Source organism: Chiloscyllium punctatum, chromosome 13 (genome assembly GCF_047496795.1).
Source record: "Chiloscyllium punctatum isolate Juve2018m chromosome 13, sChiPun1.3, whole genome shotgun sequence".
In the NCBI taxonomy this organism is placed as follows: Eukaryota; Metazoa; Chordata; class Chondrichthyes; order Orectolobiformes; family Hemiscylliidae; genus Chiloscyllium; species Chiloscyllium punctatum.
In genome coordinates, this window is record NC_092751.1 from 97655984 (window position 1) to 97678001 (window position 22018).

The 22018-nt window shown below is 40.2% G+C and overlaps 1 protein-coding gene across 4 annotated transcripts in view; it reads right to left on the bottom strand.

Moving 5' to 3' along the window:
- parga (poly (ADP-ribose) glycohydrolase a) overlaps positions 1-22018 on the bottom strand; it is a 205126-nt gene that overhangs the window by 181975 nt on the left and 1133 nt on the right. For 2 of the 4 annotated variants that reach the window (XM_072583394.1, XM_072583395.1), the window contains exons 2-3: positions 13302-13368; positions 11362-12399 (exon numbers count right to left, since the gene is read on the bottom strand). In XM_072583394.1, coding sequence (XP_072439495.1) covers positions 11362-12399; positions 13302-13315 — 1052 coding nt within the window. In that variant the 5' untranslated portion in view covers positions 13316-13368. Of the gene's footprint in view, positions 1-965; positions 987-11361; positions 12400-13301; positions 13369-22018 lie in introns of those variants that run through there. The other 2 variants (XM_072583396.1, XM_072583398.1) reach the window with 2 other exon arrangements.

Consider the following 22018-nt stretch of genomic DNA (forward strand, 5'->3'; position numbering starts at 1 on the left):
CAGTCTGTAGTATTAGCAATTATTTGCTGATTGGTAATTGCTCACAACTTGAAAGAAAGGAGCAAGTGTTAAGCACTGTACAAGGAGTCATATCAATTCAAGTGAAGACCATTATACCCATAACACTTCATAACTTGTCAGTGTGCTGCATATTAAAATTAATCTAATAACCCACTGTAAATCTTGTTCATTGTTTGTAGGGCCTTTCTGTGCCATTTCAGTTGGTTACTGCATTTGCCCTGAAAAAAATGACAGCTCTTCAAAAATAGATGCTGATCAAATTGCACAATTGAACTAAATGGCAAACTATGTCCAATAATGTGCTCCTGTACTTTTCATCTATGTAAATAGTGTCCTAGCAGTTCCAACAGTGCAAATTTTCAGACCTCACCCTGTTGTGCATAATAACATAAATCATGCTGTGAAACAAAACTGAACACGACCATGTTACTTTCACTTTCATTTCCAGCTCACTGGGAGAAAAACAGATCGAATCCAAATGTAGAAAATTCTTAATCAGTTCAACGATTTTATAGTTGCTGTGGATTCACATTTCTACACAATGCTACTTTTTTTTTACAAGTTTTGAACTGGGAAAGATTACAATTTTCAGATTTTTAGCATAACTGGAAAAAAAAACTTATCCTGCAATATACCATTTTTCTTGGTGCAATTTTTCATTCAGCTCTTCACAGTATCTGATACAACTGAAGCAGCAAAACAACAACTCATGAAAAAAGTCCTTTCATATGTATGGTACAATTCCTGACAAGAAAGCACTCTGACTTAAATAAAATGATGTCACTATTCAAAAGAAATCTTATTTTTATACTTTCTGCTCAATGCTATTGGTAATTTCACAGACCCAATCATAACTATCTGACAAATCAGAAAATTCAACAAAACTACAACATGCACTGTACCAGCCAAATTAATATTCCAGCTTCACACTATTTTCTACAAACCTTCATGATCAAAACATGCAATAAGCATAAAATAGTAGCAGAACATAAACACTTTCACTCGGTTGTTTGGTGAAACTCAGCTAACTGATAGGGCATTTCATCCAGCTGCACAGCAGGTACAGGCCGTTGCACAGTCATTAACTCCTTTCAGCCAGCTGAGGAAATCAGCTCTACTCAGAGGAACCCACCCACTGTCTGCTTCCGGTTTCCAAATAAAACCAATCAAGCAAACAAGAAATCAGTTCGTATATTTTAGTGTACCGACTTCTATTGCTTCACTGTTAACTTTTAAACTACCATAAGTCTACCATATTTTCAACACAATAAAGTTACAATTAAATTACATTATTAACACAAAATTTAAGTGAAGGGAACATAAAAGTACAGTGGCTCAGTATGCTGCCTCACAGCGCCAGGGACCTGGGATCACTTTCAGTTTTGGGCAACTGTCCTTGTGGAGTTTGCACATTGTCACCGTGTCTGCATGGGTTTTCTTTGGGTACTCTGATTTCCTCCCACAATCCAAAGACGTGCAAGTTAGATTAATTGGCCATGCCAAATTGCCCATAGTGTTCAGGGATGTATAGGTTAGGTGCATTAGTGAGGGGTAAAATGTAGGTTAGGGGAATGGGTTTGAGTGGGATACCTTGAGGGTCGGTGTGATCTTGTTGGGCTGAGGGCCTGTTTCCACACCACAGGCATTCTGTGGATAAATACAACATGTGGAATGCTCATTACAAAACATTGCTGTTCCAGACACATGTGGGAGATCAGTAATAAACCTTTAGTTTATAGTTTTATACAATCATTAAATGTGATGAAAGGTGTATGATGTAAGAATACACTTTGGAATTTGGATTTCAAAACGTAGCCCGTCCTGAAATGGGTTCAGTTCCTAAATCCATTCGCAGGTCAGTTTGTATGCATGTCAGGCTAACTGCCCTATAATTTCACTTTTTCTCTACTTCCTTCTTGATATAGAGGGGTTACATTTGCTACTATGGTATCACATTCAAATAACAACCAAAATTATTGAGTGACGAAAATAGCCTCTTAATTCAGCAACCCCAAGTAGTGCAACTTCAAGGCAGCAACAGAATCCCGAAATACAGTTCTTTACACACAGTTCTTACATATACTAAAATTCCATTACTATGGTGTTACATTATGTACTATGGATAATACAAAGGTTTGAGGGGCTTCAGTCCTGAGAGACAGGAGATGGCTCTCGGGAAAGGCTGAATAGACTGGGGCTGTTTTCCATGGAGCGTCGGAGTTTGAGGGGTGACCTTATTGAGGTTTATAAAATTATGAGGGGCATGGATAGAATAAATAGACAAAGTTTTTTCCCTGGGGTGTGGGAGTCCAGAACTACAGGGCATAGGTTTAGGGTGAGAAGGGAAAGATATAAAAGGGACCTCAGGGGCAACGTTTTCACACAGAGGGTGATGCATGTATGGAATGAGCTGCCTAAGGAAGTGGTGGAGGCTGGTACAATTACAACATTTAGAAGGCATCTGGATGGGTATATGAAAAGGAAGAGTCTAGAGGGATATAGGCCAAGTGCTGGCAAATGGAATTAGATTAGGATATCTGATCGGCATGGACAAGTTAGATCGAAGGGTCGGTTTCCATGCTGTACATCTCCACGTGCTTAAGAGTGTCCGTCCGGTCTGTTTGTATAATTAAGAAGTATTAGTTCTTTTGCTTTTTAAGTGAGTAAATGTTAGGAAAACGTATTAGGCTTACATGCTCTAAATAAGTTAGAAATCATAACTGTACTTAATAAAAGAATAAAAGGATATTAAACTGATTACCGCAGCTGGATTGAGAGATTTGTTTACTATTTGTTCATGTGAGTTTCATTCATTCATGCAATTTCATGGAAGTGCTGTTTTGTCAGTTAAGAGGATAGTGGCCCTTTTAAAAGGTATTCAACAAGTACAGATTAATTGGGGAAATTGTTTGGTGTTCTGTAATCTACTCAAGTCTGAGAGAGGGTTGGTAACAGCTGATTAATATTATAATGTTTCGTGGATTAATGGGGATTATATTGTTTACAATACTACAGAACTGCAGTTGAAACAGTGTTATAGTAGGGCGTTATGAATGAATGAAACGGGAATTAGTGTTTGCTTGTGAATGGGTTAGTAAAGAAGTTATGAATGAATGCAACGAGGGGTACATCGGGTTCCAAGAGATCTATTGTGTTAGGTGATTCTCTAGTCCAAGGTACAGACAGACGCTACTGTGGCCAGCAGCGAAAAATCAGAATGGAGTGTTGTTTCCCTGGTGCCAGAATAGATGATGTCTCAGAGAGGGTGCAGAATATTCTCAAAGGGGAGAGCGGCCAGCAAGAGGTCATTGCCCACATTGGAACCAACAACATAGAAAGGAAAAAGGTTGAGATTCTGAAGGGAGATTACAGAATTAGGCAGGAATTTAAAAAGGAGGTCCTCAAGAGTAGTAATATCTGGAATACTCCCGGTGCTACGAGCTAGTGAGGGCAGGAATCGGAGGATAGAGCAGATGAATACGTGGCTGAGGAGTTGGTGTATGGGAGAAGGAATCACATTTTTGGATCACTGGAATCTCTTTTGGTGTAGAAGTGACCTCTACACGAAGGAAGGATTCCACTTAAATTGGAAGGGGACGAACATACTGGCAGGGAGATTTGCTGGAGCTGCTCAGAAGGATTTAAACTAGTAAGGTGGGGAGGTGGGACCCAGGGAGATAGCGAGGAAAGAGATCAATCTGAGACTGGTACAGTTGCGAACAGAAGAGAGTCAAACAGACAAGGCAGGCAGGGACAAGGTAGGACTAATAATTGAACTGCATTTATTTCAATGCAAGGTGCCTAACGGAGAAGGCAGGTGAAATCAGGGCATGGTTAGGAACATGGGATTGGGATATCATAGCAATTACAAAACCATGGCTCAGGGATGGGCAGGACTGGCAGCTTAATGCTCCAGGATACAAATGCTACAAGGAGGATAGAAAGGAAGGCAAGACAAGAGGAGGGGTGGTGTTTTTGATAAGGGATAGCATTACAGCTGTGCTGAGGGAGGATATTCCTGGAAATATATCCAGGGAAGTTATTTGGGTGGAACTGAGATAAAAGAAAGGGATGACCACCTTATTGGGATTGTATTATAGACCCCCCCCAACAGTCAGAGGGAAATTGAGAAACAAACTTGTAAGGAGATCTCAGCCATCCGTAAGAACAATAGGATGGATATGTTAGACGATTTTAACTTTCCAAACATAGACTGGGACTGCCATAGTGTTAAGGGTTTAGATGGAGAAGAACTTGTTAAGTGCGTACAAGAAAATTTTCTGATTCAGTATGTGGATGTACCTACTAGAGAAGGGGAAATACTTGACCTACTCTTGGGAAATAAGGCAGGGCAGGTGACTGAGGTGTCAGTGGGGAAGCACTTTGGGGCCAGCGACCATAATTCCATTAGATTTAAAATAGTGATGGAAAAGGATAGACCAGATCTAAAAGTTGAATCGGAGAAAGGCAAATTTTGACGGTATTGGGCAAGAACTTTCGAAAGCTGATGGGGGGCAGATGTTCACAGGTAAAAGGGCTGCTGCAAAACGGGAAGCCTTCAAGAATGAGATAATGAGAATCCAAAGAAAGTATATTCCTGTCAGGGTGAAAGGAAAGGCTGCTAGGTATAGGGAATGCTGGATGACTAAAGAAATTGAGGGTTTGGTTAAGAAAAAGAAGCAAGCATAAGTAAGGTATAGACAGCATAGGTTTAGGGTGAGGGGGGAAAGATATAAAACAGACCTAAGGGGCAACTTTTTCACACAGTGAGTGGTACGTGTATGGAATGAGCTGCCAGAGGAAGTGATGGAGGCTGGTACAATTGCAACATTTAAGAGGCATTTGGATGGGTATACGAATAGGAAGGGTTTGGAGGGATATGGTCCGGGTGCTGGCAGGTGGGACTAGATTGATTTGGGATATCTGGTCGGTATGATGACTCTATGACAGGATAGATCGAGTGAATCCTTAGAAAAGTATACAGGCAGTAGGAGTATACTTAAGAGGGAAATCAGGAGGGCAAAAAGGGGACATGAGATAGCTTTGGCAAATAAAATTAAGGACAATTCAAAGGGTTTTTACAAATACGTTAAGGACAAAAGGGTAACTAGGGAGAGAATAGCGCCCCTCAAAAAATCAGCAAGGCGGCCTTTGTGTGGAGCCGCAGAAAATGGGGGAGATACTAAACGAGTATTTTGCATCAGTATTTACTGTGGAAAAGAATATGGAAGATATATACTATAGGGAAATAGATGGTGACACCTTGCAAAATGTCCATATTACAAAGGAGGAAGTGCTCGATGTCTTGAAACGGTTAAAGGTGGATAAATCCCCAGGACCTGATCAGGTGTACCCTAGAACTCTGTGGGAAGCTACAGAAGTGATTGCTCGACCTCTTGCTGAGATATTTGTATCATCGATAGTCACAGGTGAGGTGCCGGAAGATTGGAGGTTGGCTACCACGGTGCCACTGTTTAAGAAGGGTGGTAAGGACAAGCCAGGGAACTATAGACCAGTGAGCCTGATGTCGGTTGTTGGAGGGAACCCTGAGGGACAGGATGTACATGTATTTGGAAAGGCAAGGACTGATCAGGAATAGTCAGCATGGCTTTGTGCATGGGAAATCATGTCTCACAAACTTGATTGAGTTTTTTGAAGGAGTAACAAAGAGGATTGATGAGGGAAGAGCAGTAGATGTGATCTATAAGGAGGCGTTCGACAAGGTTCCCCATGGGAGACTGGTGAGCAAAGTTAGATCCCATGAAATACAGAGAGAATTCGCCATTTGGATACAGAACTGGCTCAAAGGTAGAAGACAGAGGGTGGTGGTGGAGGGTTGTTTTTCAGACTGGAGGCCTGTGACCAGTGGAGTGCCACAAGGATCGGTGGTGGATCCTCTACTTTTTGTTATTTACATAAATGATTTGGATGCGAGCGTAAGAGGTACAGTTAGTAAGTTTGCAGATGACACCAAAATTGGAGGTGTATTGGACAGCGAAGGTTACCTCAGATTACAACAGGATCTTAACCAGATGGGCCAATGGGCTGAGAAGTGGCAGATGAAGTTTAATTCAGATAAATGCAAGGTGCTGCATTTTGGGAAAGCAAGTCTTAGCAGAATTTATACACTTAATGGTAAGGTCCTCGGGAGAGTTGCTGAACAAAGAGACCTTGGAGTACAGGTTCATAGCTCCTTGAAAGCGGAGTTACACGTAGATAGAATAGTGAAGGCGGTATTTGATATGCTTTCTTTTATTAGTCAGAGTATTGAGTACAGGAGTTGGGAGGCCATGTTGCGCCTCTACAGGACATTGGTTAGGCCGCTGTTGGAATATTTCGTGCAAATCTGGTCTCCTTCCTATCGGAAAGATGTTGTGAAACTTGAAAGGGTTCAGAAAAGATTTACAAGGATGTTGCCAGAGTTGAAGGATTTGAGCTATAGGGAGAGGCTGAACTGGCTGGGGCTGCTTTCCCTGGAGCTTCGGAGGCGGAGGGGTGACCTTATAGAGGTTTACAAAATCATGAGGGGCATGGATAGGATAAATAGACAAAGTCTTTTCCCTTGGGTGGGGGAGTCCAGAACTAGAGGCATAGGTTTAGGGTGAGAGGGGAAAGATATACGAGACACCCAAGGGACAACTTTGTCACACATACGTGTATGGAATGAGCCTCTGGAGGAAGTGGTTGAGGCTGGTGCAATTGCAACATTTAAAAGGCAAGTGGATGGATATATGAATAGGAAGGGTTTGGAGGGATATGGGCCAGATGCTGGTAGGTGGGACTAGATTGGGTTGCGATATCTGATTGGCATGGACGGGGTTGGACCGAAGCGTCTGTATCCATGCTATACATCTCCTTGACTCTATGACTATGAATAAACATAAAGCGCTTGTGAGTGGGTTAGTGAAGGGACCTAGAATACAATATCTTACACTACCTTCCAGTCCACAGGAACTATCCAGAGCCTACAGAAACTTGAAAGATGACCACCAATGCATCCGCTATTTATACGGCCACTTCCTTAAGTACCCGAATGTAGATTATTGGGCCCCAAGGCTTGATAGGTCCTTAATCCCATTAATTTCTGCAACATCATTTCCATACACAGCTGATTTCCTTCAGTGTTCTGCCACATTCAGTTTGTATGTACCTCAATCTTACTCTCATACTCCATTTTATCCCTTTTAATCAATACCTTTGTGCTCCTTTGGTAAAATCTAAATTATTCCCAATCCTGTTCTTTGGCCAATTCGTACATCCTTTCCTTGGAGGTGATACTCTAATTTCCCTTGCTCACCATGAACAGGTTTTAGTAGTAGCACCGCTGGGAACATAACAAAATCTGACCTAATATTGCATACAAAAACAAGTAAAACTTTTACAAGTCACTCATTTGTTCGAAGATATTTTTATGCACATCTTGTAATCACAAACGTAAGATAGGAATGTTTTAGCTGACTTAAAGTGAGAACATATACCAGTTGGTGTCTGCTAGGCCAAAGACTTCTGAAAGATCATAAACTTGATTCATGATCTGAGCCAAGTTGGCTGATCGCTCTACTTGCATAGAAGGATGGGATCATAGCCTTGTTAGTGGTTAGCCCTACTGAACTAAGGTGAAGAGAAATTTCTTCCCTACAGTTGCGAAATGTCAGAAATTTCTACCCCAGAGAGATGTGAATGCTCATTCTCTTCAATATACTCATAACAAAGATCACAAGATTTTTGGATAGGAAGGAGGAAGGAATATGGGATTAGTGCAAGAAGGTAGGATTAAGGTAGATATCAGCCATGCTCTTATCAAATGGTGAAATAGGCTCAAAGTGCTGAATGTCCTGCTCCTATTTCTTAAGTCTCGGGGCAATACAACCTTACTTCCATTTGCTTACTGACCTCACTATTGCCTGGATTGATCAAAAACAATGGCCCCAGCAAAAGTCCATGAGCCAGAATGCTGATTTACTCACAAACAGGTTGAAAATGTGCAGAAATGTGTCTGGAGACAGCATTTATAAAACAGAAAAAGACAGTCTGCAATTAACAGCTAAGCAACAACAAAAAACATTGCTTACAGCAGAGCTGACCTACAATATGTTAAAACATATGACTAACACTGTATTGACTCTGGATTTACCCTTCTTCCTAACAATGATTTCTAATCATGCTAACCTTTTAACTGTAACAGCCTTTTCTTTGTTCCAAGTGCATGTGCAGACAGTAATAATTTTCAGGCAGGTGCAAAGTTTATGATGGAGCGCCCAAGGATCAGTCTTGGGATCTTGCTTTTCATAATAGGTATTAATGATCCATATCTTGGTATGCAGTAGACAATTTCAAAGCTTACAGTGTCAGAAGTGTGATCGACTCTTAACTGCAATCTAAGGTGGGTAATAAATGCTGGCTGAGCCAGTGACACCCTCATCCCATGAATGAATTTAAAAAACCTTGAAAGAATTGTAAACTGTGAAGACTATACTGTAGAACATAGACAAGTTGGTGGAATGGAAAGATAGGTGGCAGATGAGCTTCAATGCAGAAAAAAGTGAGAGGTGATACATTTTGGGAGGAAGAACATTGAGAGACAATATAAAATAGGGAGTATGATTCAAAGGCAGGGGTGCAAAAAAAAGAGGGACCTTGTTGTATATGCACACAGATCATCAACAGCAGGACAGGCAGAGTTAGCAGTACATATGACATATAGTATCAACTGCTTTAATAATACGACAATATAGTACAAGAGCAAGGAGGTGATGTTAACCATATAAGATGCTTGTTCGATCTCAGCTGGAGTATTATGTGCAATTCTGGAGATTACATTATGAGAAAGATGTGAATGCATTTGAGACAGTGCAGAAGCAGCTTACAAGAATGATTCCAGGGATAAAGAACTTCAATTATGAAAATAAATTGAAGAAGTTGGGACAGTTCTCTTTGGAAACAGGGCTACAAAGAGGATATGTGATAAAAATTTTCAAAACTATGAGCAGGCTGGACAGAACAGACAGGGAGAAACTGTTCTCTATTGTGAAAGGAACAAGAATAAGACAGCATAGATTCAACACGATCTGCAAAAGAAAAAGGAAGGATAAAGTGAGGGAAATTTTTTTAACTCAGAAGTAGTTGCCTAGAAGTGTGATGAAGACAGGTTCAATTGAGACATTCAAGAGTACATAATATGCAAGGCTACAGAGAAAAAGAAGATTGCCAACACACAACCATTTAACTGGCTGGTACAGGCAAAGGCCTCCTTACATTCTGTAATTCTGTTCCATTTGCTTGTAGTATAAAACAATATTTTTATAGTCAGATGACACCAGGTTATTGTCCAACAGGTTTATTTGAAATCACAAGCTTTCTGAGCATTGCCCTTTCATCAGGTGAAGTGAAAGAGAAGCACAAAGGCACAGAATGTATAGGGAGAGAGATCAAAGGATCATGGTGTGAGTGAAGAGTTGACAAGCCGAATAAGAAGTCTCTGCAGGTGATCAAGAGTGGCAACAGTGTGAGTAAAGTATCAACAGCTAAATAACAAATGAAGGCATGACCTATCATCCGAATAAATAAGGTAGAGAGGTAATTATGAAAAATTAAAAATAAGATGGTGCTGGAGACAAATGACTGGAATAACATGCATACTGACAATCTAATGAAAATAATACGTAATCCTAAACTGTACAGACTAATTAAGGTAGAGAGAGATCATAACAATTTATCAAGATGATGGTGTCAAAAACAGGACAGTAAGTAAGATTTTACAGGTATAGAACACTTTGGTGGGGTCACATGAACCCAAGATCATGGTTAGGGCCATCTTCATAAGTATGGGACTTGGCTATTAGTTTTGTTTGGCGATTCTGCAGTGTGTATCTTGAAGGGTGCCATGGAGGACCACTGGTCATGATCCTTCAGTCCAAAATAACAATCTTCCACCACCATCTTGAATCTCCGACCTTCAAGCCAATTTTGTATCCAATTGGCTAGTTCTCCCCGGATTCTATGTGATCTTACTTTGCTAACCAGTCTATCATGCAGAACGTTGTCATACACCTTCCTGACATCCATATAGACAATGTCTACCGCTTTGCCTTCATCAATCTTCTTTGTCATTTCTTCAAAAAACTCAAGTCAAGTTAGTAAGATACGATACCCCACGCACTAAGCCATGCTGGCTCTCCCTAATCTGCCCTTGACTTTCCAAATGCATGTAAATCATGTCCCTCAGGATTTCTTTTCTCTTCTTGGTTTACTGAAGTCAGTGACTCCATGATGAGGTAGTTCCACTACACTCTCCAATACCTTGCCATAAAGATGTATGCTCAAATCTACCACTCCAACAAGAGGAAAATCCCAGCCTAATCAAAGTCTGTCTTTCCTTGATGTCCATATGTGAACACATAGCAAATGGTGTTTGTGCAAACAGCAATAGGAATCCTAGGAAATTTACCACTCTCTAAAAGCAGAAAAATGAAGTTAATTGCAATATCCTTATAATAACCTTAGTGGAAAGTACTTATGTCAGTATAGAGTGAAAATATGAACCATTTTTGGCTGTATGCTTCACCATACTTCCTTGAAAGTGATGTCACAGGTAGACAGTATGTGAAGGCAGCATTTGGCATGCTAGCTTCATTGGTCACTGCATTGAGTATAGGGGTTGGGATGTAATGTTGCAGCAGTATAGGACATTGGTTGGTCCACTTTTAGAATACTGCGTTCAATTCTGGTCACCCTGCTATAGGAAAGATGCTGTGAAATTTGAAAGGTTTCAGAAAAAATTAAGAGATGTTCCCAAGACTGGAGGGTGTGAGCTATATGGGAGAGACTGAGCAGGGTAGGGCCTTTTTCCCTGGAGCATCGGAGGCTGAGGGATGACCTCAAAAGAAGTTTATAAAATCATGACAGCAATGGATGGGGTGAATGACCAAGGTCTCTTTCCTGGGGTAGGGGAGTCCAAAACCAGAGGGCATAGCTTATCGTCAGAGCAAAAAGATTTAAAAGGGACCTGAGCAGAAGTTTTTTTCATGCAGAGGGTGGTGAGTGTATGTAACAAGCTGCCAGACGAGGTAGTGGAGGTGGATGCAATTACAATATTCAAAAGCATCTGGAGGGAACACGAATAGGAAAGGTTTATAGGGATACGGGCCAATTGCTGGCAAATGGGACTATATCTATTTGGGATACCTGGTCGGCATGGACGAGTCGGATCGAAGAGTATGCTTCCGTGCTGTATAACTCTACAACTGAATAGATCAGCTTGTCATTACTGGTCTTAGATCATGCAGAAAAGGTTTGGAGTCTCAGTCACTGCCAAAATACAGAAACATTAAAAGAATTTACCTGTTCAACTTCTGTGACTTTCTGCCCAAGTACTCAAAATGATCTGTGATTTTTCTCAACGGTTTTGAGGGTCCCTTCTGATTTCCCAGCTGTGAAGATGAACTAGTTGATAGGTTTATTTTTTGCTCTGGCTTCTGTGTTCCATCCTTTAAACCATTAAATGCTTTAGGTTGTGCCTTTACAAATGGATCTTCAAATCGGTAATTTGTGTCTTTATCCACTTCCATCATTTCCTCAACTATTTTATTACCAGAATGAGAGTCAAAACAGTGAACTTTCTGGGTAAGTGAACTGTCATCCAAATCTTTTGAAACTTTGGCTGATAAATAATTAAGTTCAGTCTCTAATTCAAAGGAACTATTACCTGAAGTATCTACTTGCATAGGCAAGACAGACTCAGTCTCTTTCTTAATAGAAAGAGATATTCTGGTGTCTCTCTTTCCAGTATCTTGCTTTCCAGTTCCACTTGTGCTTGGCATATATTGTTCACAGCTAGAATCAGAGATTGGACTTTCTGGAACAACATACATGTCGCCAAAGGGATTTTCAAATGACTTTGAATCCTCAAGGTCGACAATATGATGCTCCTCTTTAAGAGGTGTTACCTCACCAGTTCGAACTGGTATGGTATTTTTTGCTCCTTTTGCACTTGAAGGTTTTATTACCCATTCCTCAAGTGTCTTGCACTTTTTTTTGTCTGGGGTAATGGTCTTACTATTCTCTCCAGAACCAGAGCTTTCCACTTTGGTAGTTGGTGCTTTTTGGTTATCTGTATCACTCTCAGAAGTACATTTGACAACACTTCTGGTCATCCAATTAAATTTCTCAGCCTCTGAACTCTTGGAAGTTTTCACTTTCTGATTCTTAGTTTTCTCTTCCAGCACATGGCACCCCGGTGATATACTGTTTTTGGACTCATTTTCTGAAATATTAACAGAACTGCTGTGCTGTGTATACTGGACTGTTGGTACATCCACATTTCCACCTTGAGAAGTTCTTTCCAATTTTCCACCTTTGACTTGCAGCATTTGTTCAGGGCTGAAAAATGATACATTGAGCTAAATGAACAACTATTTCAATGCATACAAATGTGCATTTGATAAATTAGCCATGCTCTGTTAAAGTAAACTACTTTTTTTTAAAAATTCTTTCCTGTGCACACCCAAAAAACTGAATAACATCCTCGACAGCCAGAAAGTAATAGCTCAATCGAAGTATGTTTCTTACCAATTCCACGTTCTCCAAAAGGAGCTGAATTTTAGATTTTTAGAAAGAGACACATACAAAACCAAAATATTCCAGAGAAAACAAAACAAAAAGAATTTCAATTTGACCATAGGTATCCCCAAGCTAAGACTAAGATTCTGGTTGCAAATCCTCAATCCAATCTCTAGCTCTTATTAATCATGATAAACTTCCAGTTATTTTATCTGTGGCTAGTTTGAGGATATTTAGAATCAATAAATGGCAGAGGATTGATGTCATTTTATCTGGTACCAACCCACAAAATTATGAGATTTATTATTTTACAATTCTTAATATTAAACTCAATTTCTAAATACTAATCTAATGACATTAAATGACTACCATACCTACAAGTCAGTTTAAAAATTTGTCAAACTATTTCTTGCTCTCTTTTCTTTCAGTTGTATCCTCAACACACAAATGTTAACTTTTTCTGTGAAGAGGTTTACTCAAAACACTCATCTTGTGCCTATTATCACCAGAAATTACCATCAGAAGAAAAATATCAAGTGACTTAGTATTAATTGTACATTGCAAATCCGACACACTAGAGAGCAACCTGTAGCTGCTGATACATTCAGACGCAAAGGGAAGTATCTTGTTGTTCACTACACTCTTGGGGAACATGACTGCAGTCATGCAGAATAGGAATTACTACACCACGGGCAATAAATGCTATAAATTGGGGATTGTACCTGGCATGATCCATCTTTCTCCCTTTACATTTGCCTGTCGCTAAATCTTCCCACTTTTGCCTTCGGCCTGTAAAATACCAAAACACATGTTACCACACAATTCATAATTTCAAAAATTACACTTTTAAAACATAAATAATAATTCATATTTGGGTATTATGGAGACAATTGTTTAACCTATTTTCACATCCACTGCTTAATGCATTATTCCTGATGTACACTTGTCACTTGGTTTCCTCCAATTGTTTTATCTGTCTTGTTTACATCTAGAAGAGTATTTATGCAGACTGTTGCAATTTTTTAAAAACAGATCATGCCAGGTACAAGATTCTATATAAACTGACTATTCAGCTCACCTCTAAGTAGGTTTCTACTATTAATTTTAATTCATTTTCTGTTCCATTGTCTTTTTATTGACAAAACATCACCTTCAAAGGCCCTCTTGTAGCACAGTAGTAGTATCCCTAACCCGGACTGAGGGGCAGAGGTTCAAGTCCCACCTGTTCTAGAGGTGTGTAATAACATGTCTGAACAGGTAGATTAGAAGAATAGGTTGAATAAAAATACTCCAAAAATTTTGAAAACATTATCTCCTGTGCAAGCATCACATACTCAAATATTTTGTATTTTGCCCTTCAAAACCATAAGACATAAGACCAGAAGTAGGCTATTCAGCCTACAAGTCTGTTCCTACATTCAATGAGATCATGGCTGATAATTCTCAACTTTACCTCATAACACTTGATTCCCTAGTGATTAAAAATGTGCTCATCATACCTTGAATATACTTACTGACCCAGTCACAACAGTCTCTGTGTGGTAAAGAATTCCACAGATTCACTACCTTCAGAGAGTAAAATCTCACCTCCCCCCCCACACCGACCACCACCACCCCCATTATGGCTTCTGGTCCTAGACTCTCACAAGGGGAAACAACCTTTCCACATCCATCCCATCAAGTCCCCTAAGAACGTTGTATGTTTCGATATTCTCATCTCTCATTCCTCTATATTCCAACAAGTACAGCATCAATCTACTCAATTTCTCCTCATATGTAAAGGCCTGTAGTATAGATTTCCTTAAGTAAGGGGCCCAAAATTGTTCATAGTATTACAGCTGAGGTTGACTACTGCCATGTATAGGTTTCGCAAAACCTACTTATATACTCCATTCCACTGAAAGAGAGGCCAATATTCTAATCACCTTCCCTTATTAGCTGCTGAACTTAAATGCTAGCGTTTTTCACAGTCAAGGATTCCCAAATCCCTCTGAACTATAGCTTTCTGCAGTCTCTCTCCATTTAAATAATATTCTGCTCTTTTACTCTTCCTGCCAAAGTGCATAACCTCATATTTCCCCACATTGCATTCCACCTGTCAAGATTTTGCCCATTCAATAACCTGTGTATATTCTGGTGTCATCCTCACCACTTACCTTCCCACCTATTTTTGTATCATCTGCATACTTGCAATAGTACATTCACTTTCTTCATCCATATCATTAATACATATTATAAATAATTGTGACCTCAAAATTGATCCTTGTGGCACACCAGTGGTTACAAGTTATCATCCTGAAAACTTCCACCTTACTCCAACTTTCTGTCTTCTATTAGTTAGCCATACCACCTCCAACACCACAGCCTCATATTATTAAGTAGCCTGATGTGTGTTAACTATTTCTTAACTATTCCAAACTACTTTCTCTAGGAAAAATGTTTTATGGAAAAAACAATTCCAAGCTATTAGTTTTGCTCCTAAGGAAAAAAATGCAGAATCTTTGAACTGAAAGCAAGCTAATACCCTTCAATGTTTATTCTACCCACTTTGTCCCAACACAAAGATCCTCATTATCACCCAAGAGCTCTGTTGCTCATATCACTATCTTTTAAAAAAAAGACTCTAGAACTACTGCCAAGGTCATAAACACCCTCATATACAAAGACCAAAACCCATATGCCACCAGTTCAAAACCTAAACTCTAAAACAGATTACATATCTCATCAAAAGTTATATCTCACACACCTTACATCACAGAACCAAGATACTTGGTCAGTAAAGGTGCAAAATTCTCCTGAGCAACACAAAGACAGAGTGAGTTTGTCTGAGAAAAGAAATGTTTTAAGTAAGTTTTACTGCAAGTAGTAAGGTGTGTTGGATGGGAAGTTTCGTGAAGGGTGGACAGGAGTACTTTTCTCCCCCTACTCTTTTTTTTAAGTAAGTTAATTGGTTGGTAGGAAACTGCAATAGTGACTATCTTTATATTGCTGCAAATTAAAAAAGAATGTTAAGCCAAAAGCCTGCAAATGGGACTACATCAGTTTTGGATAACTAGTTGTTGTGAACAAGTTGGGCTGAAAGGTCGGTTTCCATACTGTATAACCCAATGAATTGGTGTACGTGAACTTAACTGAGAAATACCAGAAATAAAAGGCAAATCAGACCCAAAATAATCAAGTAATTTAACAAACATAATAAAGATTAACGTAAAAGCAGTAAAGTTAAGATGTGCCTTTATAGCTCAATCAAGTGGAATGTCTGGCTTATAATATGGGAAGCCATGGACACTACCAGTGTCCTCGACTACCAGATTTCAGGACTTGGCAACAACTGAAGTTAATGTGGCATATCCATGAGGTTAATAGTTACGTGAATAGTACATTCAGAGAGAGATGGTCACACAACGGTTTAAGCGTCTGGAAGCAGAAAGGTACCAGCAGTCCTTCCAAGAGAAACAGACAGGTATCACAAGAGTTCCCTGGGTCCTGCTCACAAATCATGCTAATGAGGGCCCTGGTTCCTCAAACAGTTGCAATCAGAGTAGCATGTATGGCAATTCAACTGAACAGGAGGGGACGATGTGATGAGGGAGAAAGGATGAGCAACAGTGATAAGGGATTAGTTGGTTAAGGGAACAGACAGATATTTCTGTGGCCACAGATAAGACTTCAAGTGGCCTCCCTGGTGCCAGGGTCAATGATGTCACAGAGCAACTGCAGGACATTCTTCCGGAAAGGATGAACAGCTAGAAGTTACGTTCCACATTGGTACCAATGTTTTAGGTAAAAAGAAGAATGTGGTCCTACAATCAGAATTTAGGTAGAAAATTATGAAGCAGGACCTGAAAAGTTCTAATCTTCAGTTTACTTCCAGTGCCATATACAAATGAGTACAGAAATAGAAGAATAAGGTTAGATGAACTTATGGCTGGAAACATGGTGCAGGAGATAGGGCTTTATATTTCTGGGACTGGCTCTGTAGAAGATGACACCCTTACAAGCCAGACAGATTGCAACTGAACAGAGTTGGGACAGAGTTACTTCCATGGTGTTTTGCTAGTACAGCTGAAAAGACATTAAAGTAACTTAGCAAAGGTTTGAGTAGCAAGAGAGAATATTAGAGAAGAATACCAGCGTTATATGTTTTCACGAGTTTGGTTCTGGTCTGGAAAGTACTGCCAGGACCCACATGGATGCAGGTTCAACAACAGTAATCATAAGGACATTGGATAATTATTTAAATAGAAACAATGTGAAAGGGTATGGAGAAAATGTGGGAGAATGGCACAAAGTATGATACCAGGGTCATAAAATAAACTATAGATAGCTAAGTTAAGTTCATCAGAGGGGTCAGAGTAAGGATGAAAGGAAAATAGACCTGAGTTACAGCATTGTGTACAGTTCTTGGTGAAGTTGCTACAATCCTAGTGGACTGCTCTAGAGAGGCCTGGAAGAATGCCTTTGGAGAGCCAGCAGGCATAATGAGCCAGGTAGCCTCCTTCGGCACATAATACTTCTGCAATTTGTGATATATTTTAAAGACAAAACAAACGACTTGTGAGTTGCGCTAAAACACTGCATAATTCACAGAACATTTTGCAAAGAGATTTCAATTTAAATGCCAGGTTCAGTAAAATGTTTTTTCAAGAAAAAAAAAGTGATTGCATACAGAAGGTTTTTCTTTATAATAGGTGTTCAGGTAACTGCATCAACAAATTTTCCTATAGCCACTCTGCAATCAAAGCAGAATGTCTTGAGTATATACCACACATGAACGCAAACCTGAAGGCACAAACATTTTATGAAATGAGTGAATGACTTTCATGAATATGTAATAAGCCTCATTATTGTTTTAAATCAAATGGTGTGAAATCAAACAGAATATGCAGCCTCATTTTGGAGATTCAGTACCTCTACTCTGCTTGTTTTTCAGTTAAACGGTAATTCAGTGAAATTCAAAATAATTTCTGTCCCAAAATCGCATCCATAAACAATTCAAAAGTAGTATATATTTAGTTGCTCATCAGAAGATATTTCATTGTGCTCAGAGGACATAATAACTAGTAACAACTTACACAATCACTGCCACCATCATCATAGAGAACTTCCAAAGAGCTCTCATAGAAAGAGCAGGAAACATCAAGAGAAGAAAGATGATGCCTGAATTACAGAAGTCAACTTGTAGCCTTCTCATTCAACTTTCTTAGCTGAAATTTAACACAGGCCTAGGAGCACAAACACATCAGAAACTGATGCACAGCACTTTGGTTCATACAAAAAAAACTTAAGACAGAAACAGAAATTGCTGGAGAAGCTCAGCATCTGAGGAGAGAAAGTAGAGCTAATATTTTGGGTCTTCTGACCCTTTTTCAGAACAGATGCTCTGAAGGTTCTGAAGTACTGCCACCACCAAATCCGAAACTTGAACTCTGCTTTCTCTCCAACAGATATTGCCAGACCTGCTGAGTTTCTCCAGCAACATGTGTTTGTTTCAGATTTCCAGCACCCACAGTTCTTTATTTTAAAATATCTTGGGAGTTACTTGAAAGAATTTCATTTCTATTGACTTCAAATCATAGTACAGCATTTAGAGTCAGAGATGTACAGCACAGAAACAGACCCTTCAGTCCAACTCGTCTATGCCGATCAGATATTCCAACACAATATAGTCCCACTTGCCAACACCCGACCCATATCCCTCCAAACCCTTCCTATTCATATACCCATCCAGATGCCTTTTAAATGTTACAATTATACGAGCCTCCACCATTTCCTCTCACAGCTCATTCCATATATGTACCACCCTCTGCGTGAAAAAGTTGCCCCTTAGGTCTCTTTTATATCTTTCCCCTCTCACCTTAAACCTATGCCCTCTAGTTCTGGACTTCCCCACTCCAGGGAAAAAAGATTTTGTCAATTTTTCCTATCCATACCCCTACGATTTTATAAACCTTTATAAAGGTCACACCTCAGCCTCCGACGCTCCAGGGAAAACAGCCCTAGCTCAAATCCTCCAACCCTGGCAACATCCTTGGGAGGCCAGAATTGCATGCAACATTCCAAAAGTGGCCTAACTAATGTCTTATACAGCCGCAACATGACCTCCCAACTCCAGTACTCCACATTCAGAGCAATAAAAGAAAACATACCAGACACTTTCTTCAATATCCTAACTACCTGCGACTCCACTTTCAAGGAGCTATGAACCTGCACTCCAAGGTCTCTTTTTCAGCAACACTCCCGAGGACTTTACCATTAAGTGTATAAGTCCTGCTAAGATTTGCCTTCCCAAAATGCACCACCTCGCATTCATCTGAAACTCCATCTGACACTCCTCCGCCCACTGACCCATCTGATTAAGATCCCCTTGTAATCTGAGGTAACCTTCTTCGCTGTCCACTACACATCCAATTTTGGTGTCATCTGCAAACTTACTAACTAGACCTCTTATGCTCACATCCAAATCATTTACATAAATGATGAAAAGCAGTGGACCCAGCACCCATCCTGGTCACAGGCCTGCGGTCTGAAAAACAACCCTCCACCACCACCTTCTGTCTTCTATCTTTGAGCCAGTTCTGTATCCAAATGGCTAGTTCTCCCTGTATTTCACGAGGTCTAACCTTGCTAACCAGTCTCCCATGGGGAACCTTGTCAAACACCTTATTGAGGTTCATATAGATACTTTGTTACTTCTTCAAAAAACTGAATCAAGTTTGAGTGACATGATTTCCCACGCACAAAACCATGCTCACTATCCCTAATCAGTTCTTGCCTTTCCTAATACATGTAAATCCTGTCCCTCAGGATTCCCTCCAACAACTTGCTCACCACCAATGTCAGGCTCACCAGTCTATAGTTTCCTTCTCCTTACCACCTTTCTTAACAGTGGTACCACATTAGCTAACCTCCAGTCTTTTGGCATCTCACCTGTGACCATCTCAGCAAGGGGCCCAGCAATCACTTCCCAACTTCCCACAGAGTTCTAGGTACACCTGATCAGGTCCTGGACATTGATCCACTTTTATGCATTTCAAGACATCCAGTACTTCCTCCTTTGTAATATGAACATTTTTCAAGATATCACCATCTATATCTTCCATGTCCTTTTCCACAGTAAACACTGATGTAAAATACTCATTTAGTATCCCCCCCCCCCCCCCCAATCTCCTGCGACTCCATACAAAGACCACCTTACTGATCTTTGAGGGCCCTATTCTCTACGAGAAAGTGAGGACTGCAGATGCTGGGGATCAGAGCTTAAAAATGTGTTGCCTTAACCCTATTTGCCAAAGCTATCTCATGTCCCTTTTTGCTCTACTGATTTCCTTAAGTACACTCCTACTGCCTTAATACTCTTCTCAGGATTTACTCGATCTGTCCTGTCTATACCTGACATATGCTTCCTTTTTTTCCCATAACCAAACTCAATTTCTCTCATCATCCAGCATTCCCTACACCTGCCAGCCTTTCCTTTCACTCTAATAGGAATATACTGTCTCTAGACTCTGAAGGTTTCCCACTTTCCAGCCATCCCTTTACCTGCAAACATCTGCCTCCAATCAACTTTTGAAAGTTCTTGCCTAATACCATCAAAATTAGCCTTCCTCAAATTTAGAACTTCAACTTTTAGATCCAGGCTATCCTTTTCCATCACTAATTTAAAACTAATAGAATTATGGTCACTGGTCTCAAAGTGCTCCCCCCACTGACACCTCAGTCACCTGCCCTGTCTTATTTCCTAAAGAGTAGGTCATGTTTTGCATCCTGGCAAAAAAAGTTTCGCACATCCACATACTGAATTAGAATATTTTCTTGTGCGCACTTAAATTCCTCTCCATCTAAACCCTTAACACTATGGCAGTCCCAGTCTGTTTGGAAAGTTAAAATCCCCTACCATAACTCCCCTATTGTTCTTACAATCTCCTCACAAATTTGTTTCTCAATTTCCCTCTTGACTATTAGGGTGTATAATACAATCCTAATAAAGTAATCATCCTTTTTTTTATTTCTCAGTACCACCAAAATAACTTCTTTGGATGTATTTCCAGGAATATCCTCCCTCAGTACAGCTGTAAACTGCCACACCCCCTCCTCTCTTGCCTCCCTTTCTGTCCTTCCTGTAGCATTTGTATCCTGGAACATTAAGCTGTCCATCCCAGAGTATGTTTCTGTAATTGCTATGATATCCCAGTCCCATGTTCCGAACCATGCCCTGGGTTCATCTACCTTCCCTGTTAAGCCTCTTGCATTGAAATAAATGCAATTTAATTTATCAGTCCTTCCTTGTTCTCTTTGTCCCTGACTGCCCTGACTGTTTGCATTGCTTCTTTTCTCAACTGTACCAGTCTCAGATTGATCTCTTCCCTCACTATCTCCCTGGGTCCCTCCCCCACCCCCCCCACCCTTACTAGCTTAATTCTTCCTTTGCTGCTCTCGCAAATCTCCCTACCACTATATTAGCCCCCTTGCAATTCAGGTGCAATCCGTCCTTCTTGTACAGGTCATTGCTACCAGAGAAAAGATTCCAACGATCCAAAAATGTGAATCCTTCTTCCATACACCAGCTCCTCAGCCACGCATTTATCTGCTCTATCCTCCTATTCCTATCCACACTAGCTTGTAGCACCAGGAGTAATCCAGATTCTACTATTCTCCATGACTTACTTTTTAAGTTCCTGCCTAACTCACTATATTCTCCCTTCAGATTCTCATCTTTTTCCTTTCCTATGTCATTGGTTCCAATGTGTACAATGACGTCCTGCTTGACCCTCTACCCCTTGAGAACATTCTACAACTTCTCTGAGGCATCCTTGATCCTGGCAATAGGGAGGCAACACAACATTCTGATTTTTTTGCTTCTGGCCACAGAAAGGTCTATCTGTGCCTCGGACTAGACAGTCCCCGAATACAATCAATCAATCAATCTCTTGGAACCAAACATCCCCCTCATTATATTAGAGCCAGTCTCGATACCAGAAACTTGACTGTTCATGCTACATTCCCCTGAGAATCCATCACCCTCTACATTTTTCAAAACAGCATATTTGCTTGCAACCTACCACTCTCACCTTTCCTGGAGTTAACCCACCTCTGTGACTGTATCTGCAACTGTTCTCCCTTCCTATAACTGCCTTCCATCACATTTCTTCACTACCTGTGTCACTCCAACTGATCCATTCGATCTCAAAGGATTCGCAACCAACAGCATTTATTGCTGATTAAATCCTTAGTGACATATTAACTTTTGCTGAGATAACAAAATTCTGCTTCCCACCAACTTCCCACAGATTTGTTAACTTGTGAACAAATCTACAAACTTGGTGCAGGAAATGCTAACAAGTGGGTCATTGAGAAAATAAGTAAGAGCAAAGGGCTAAATCAAGATCGAAATGTAAAACTGACTGAGTTGTATCAGGAAGTGGTTGAAATGATTTGG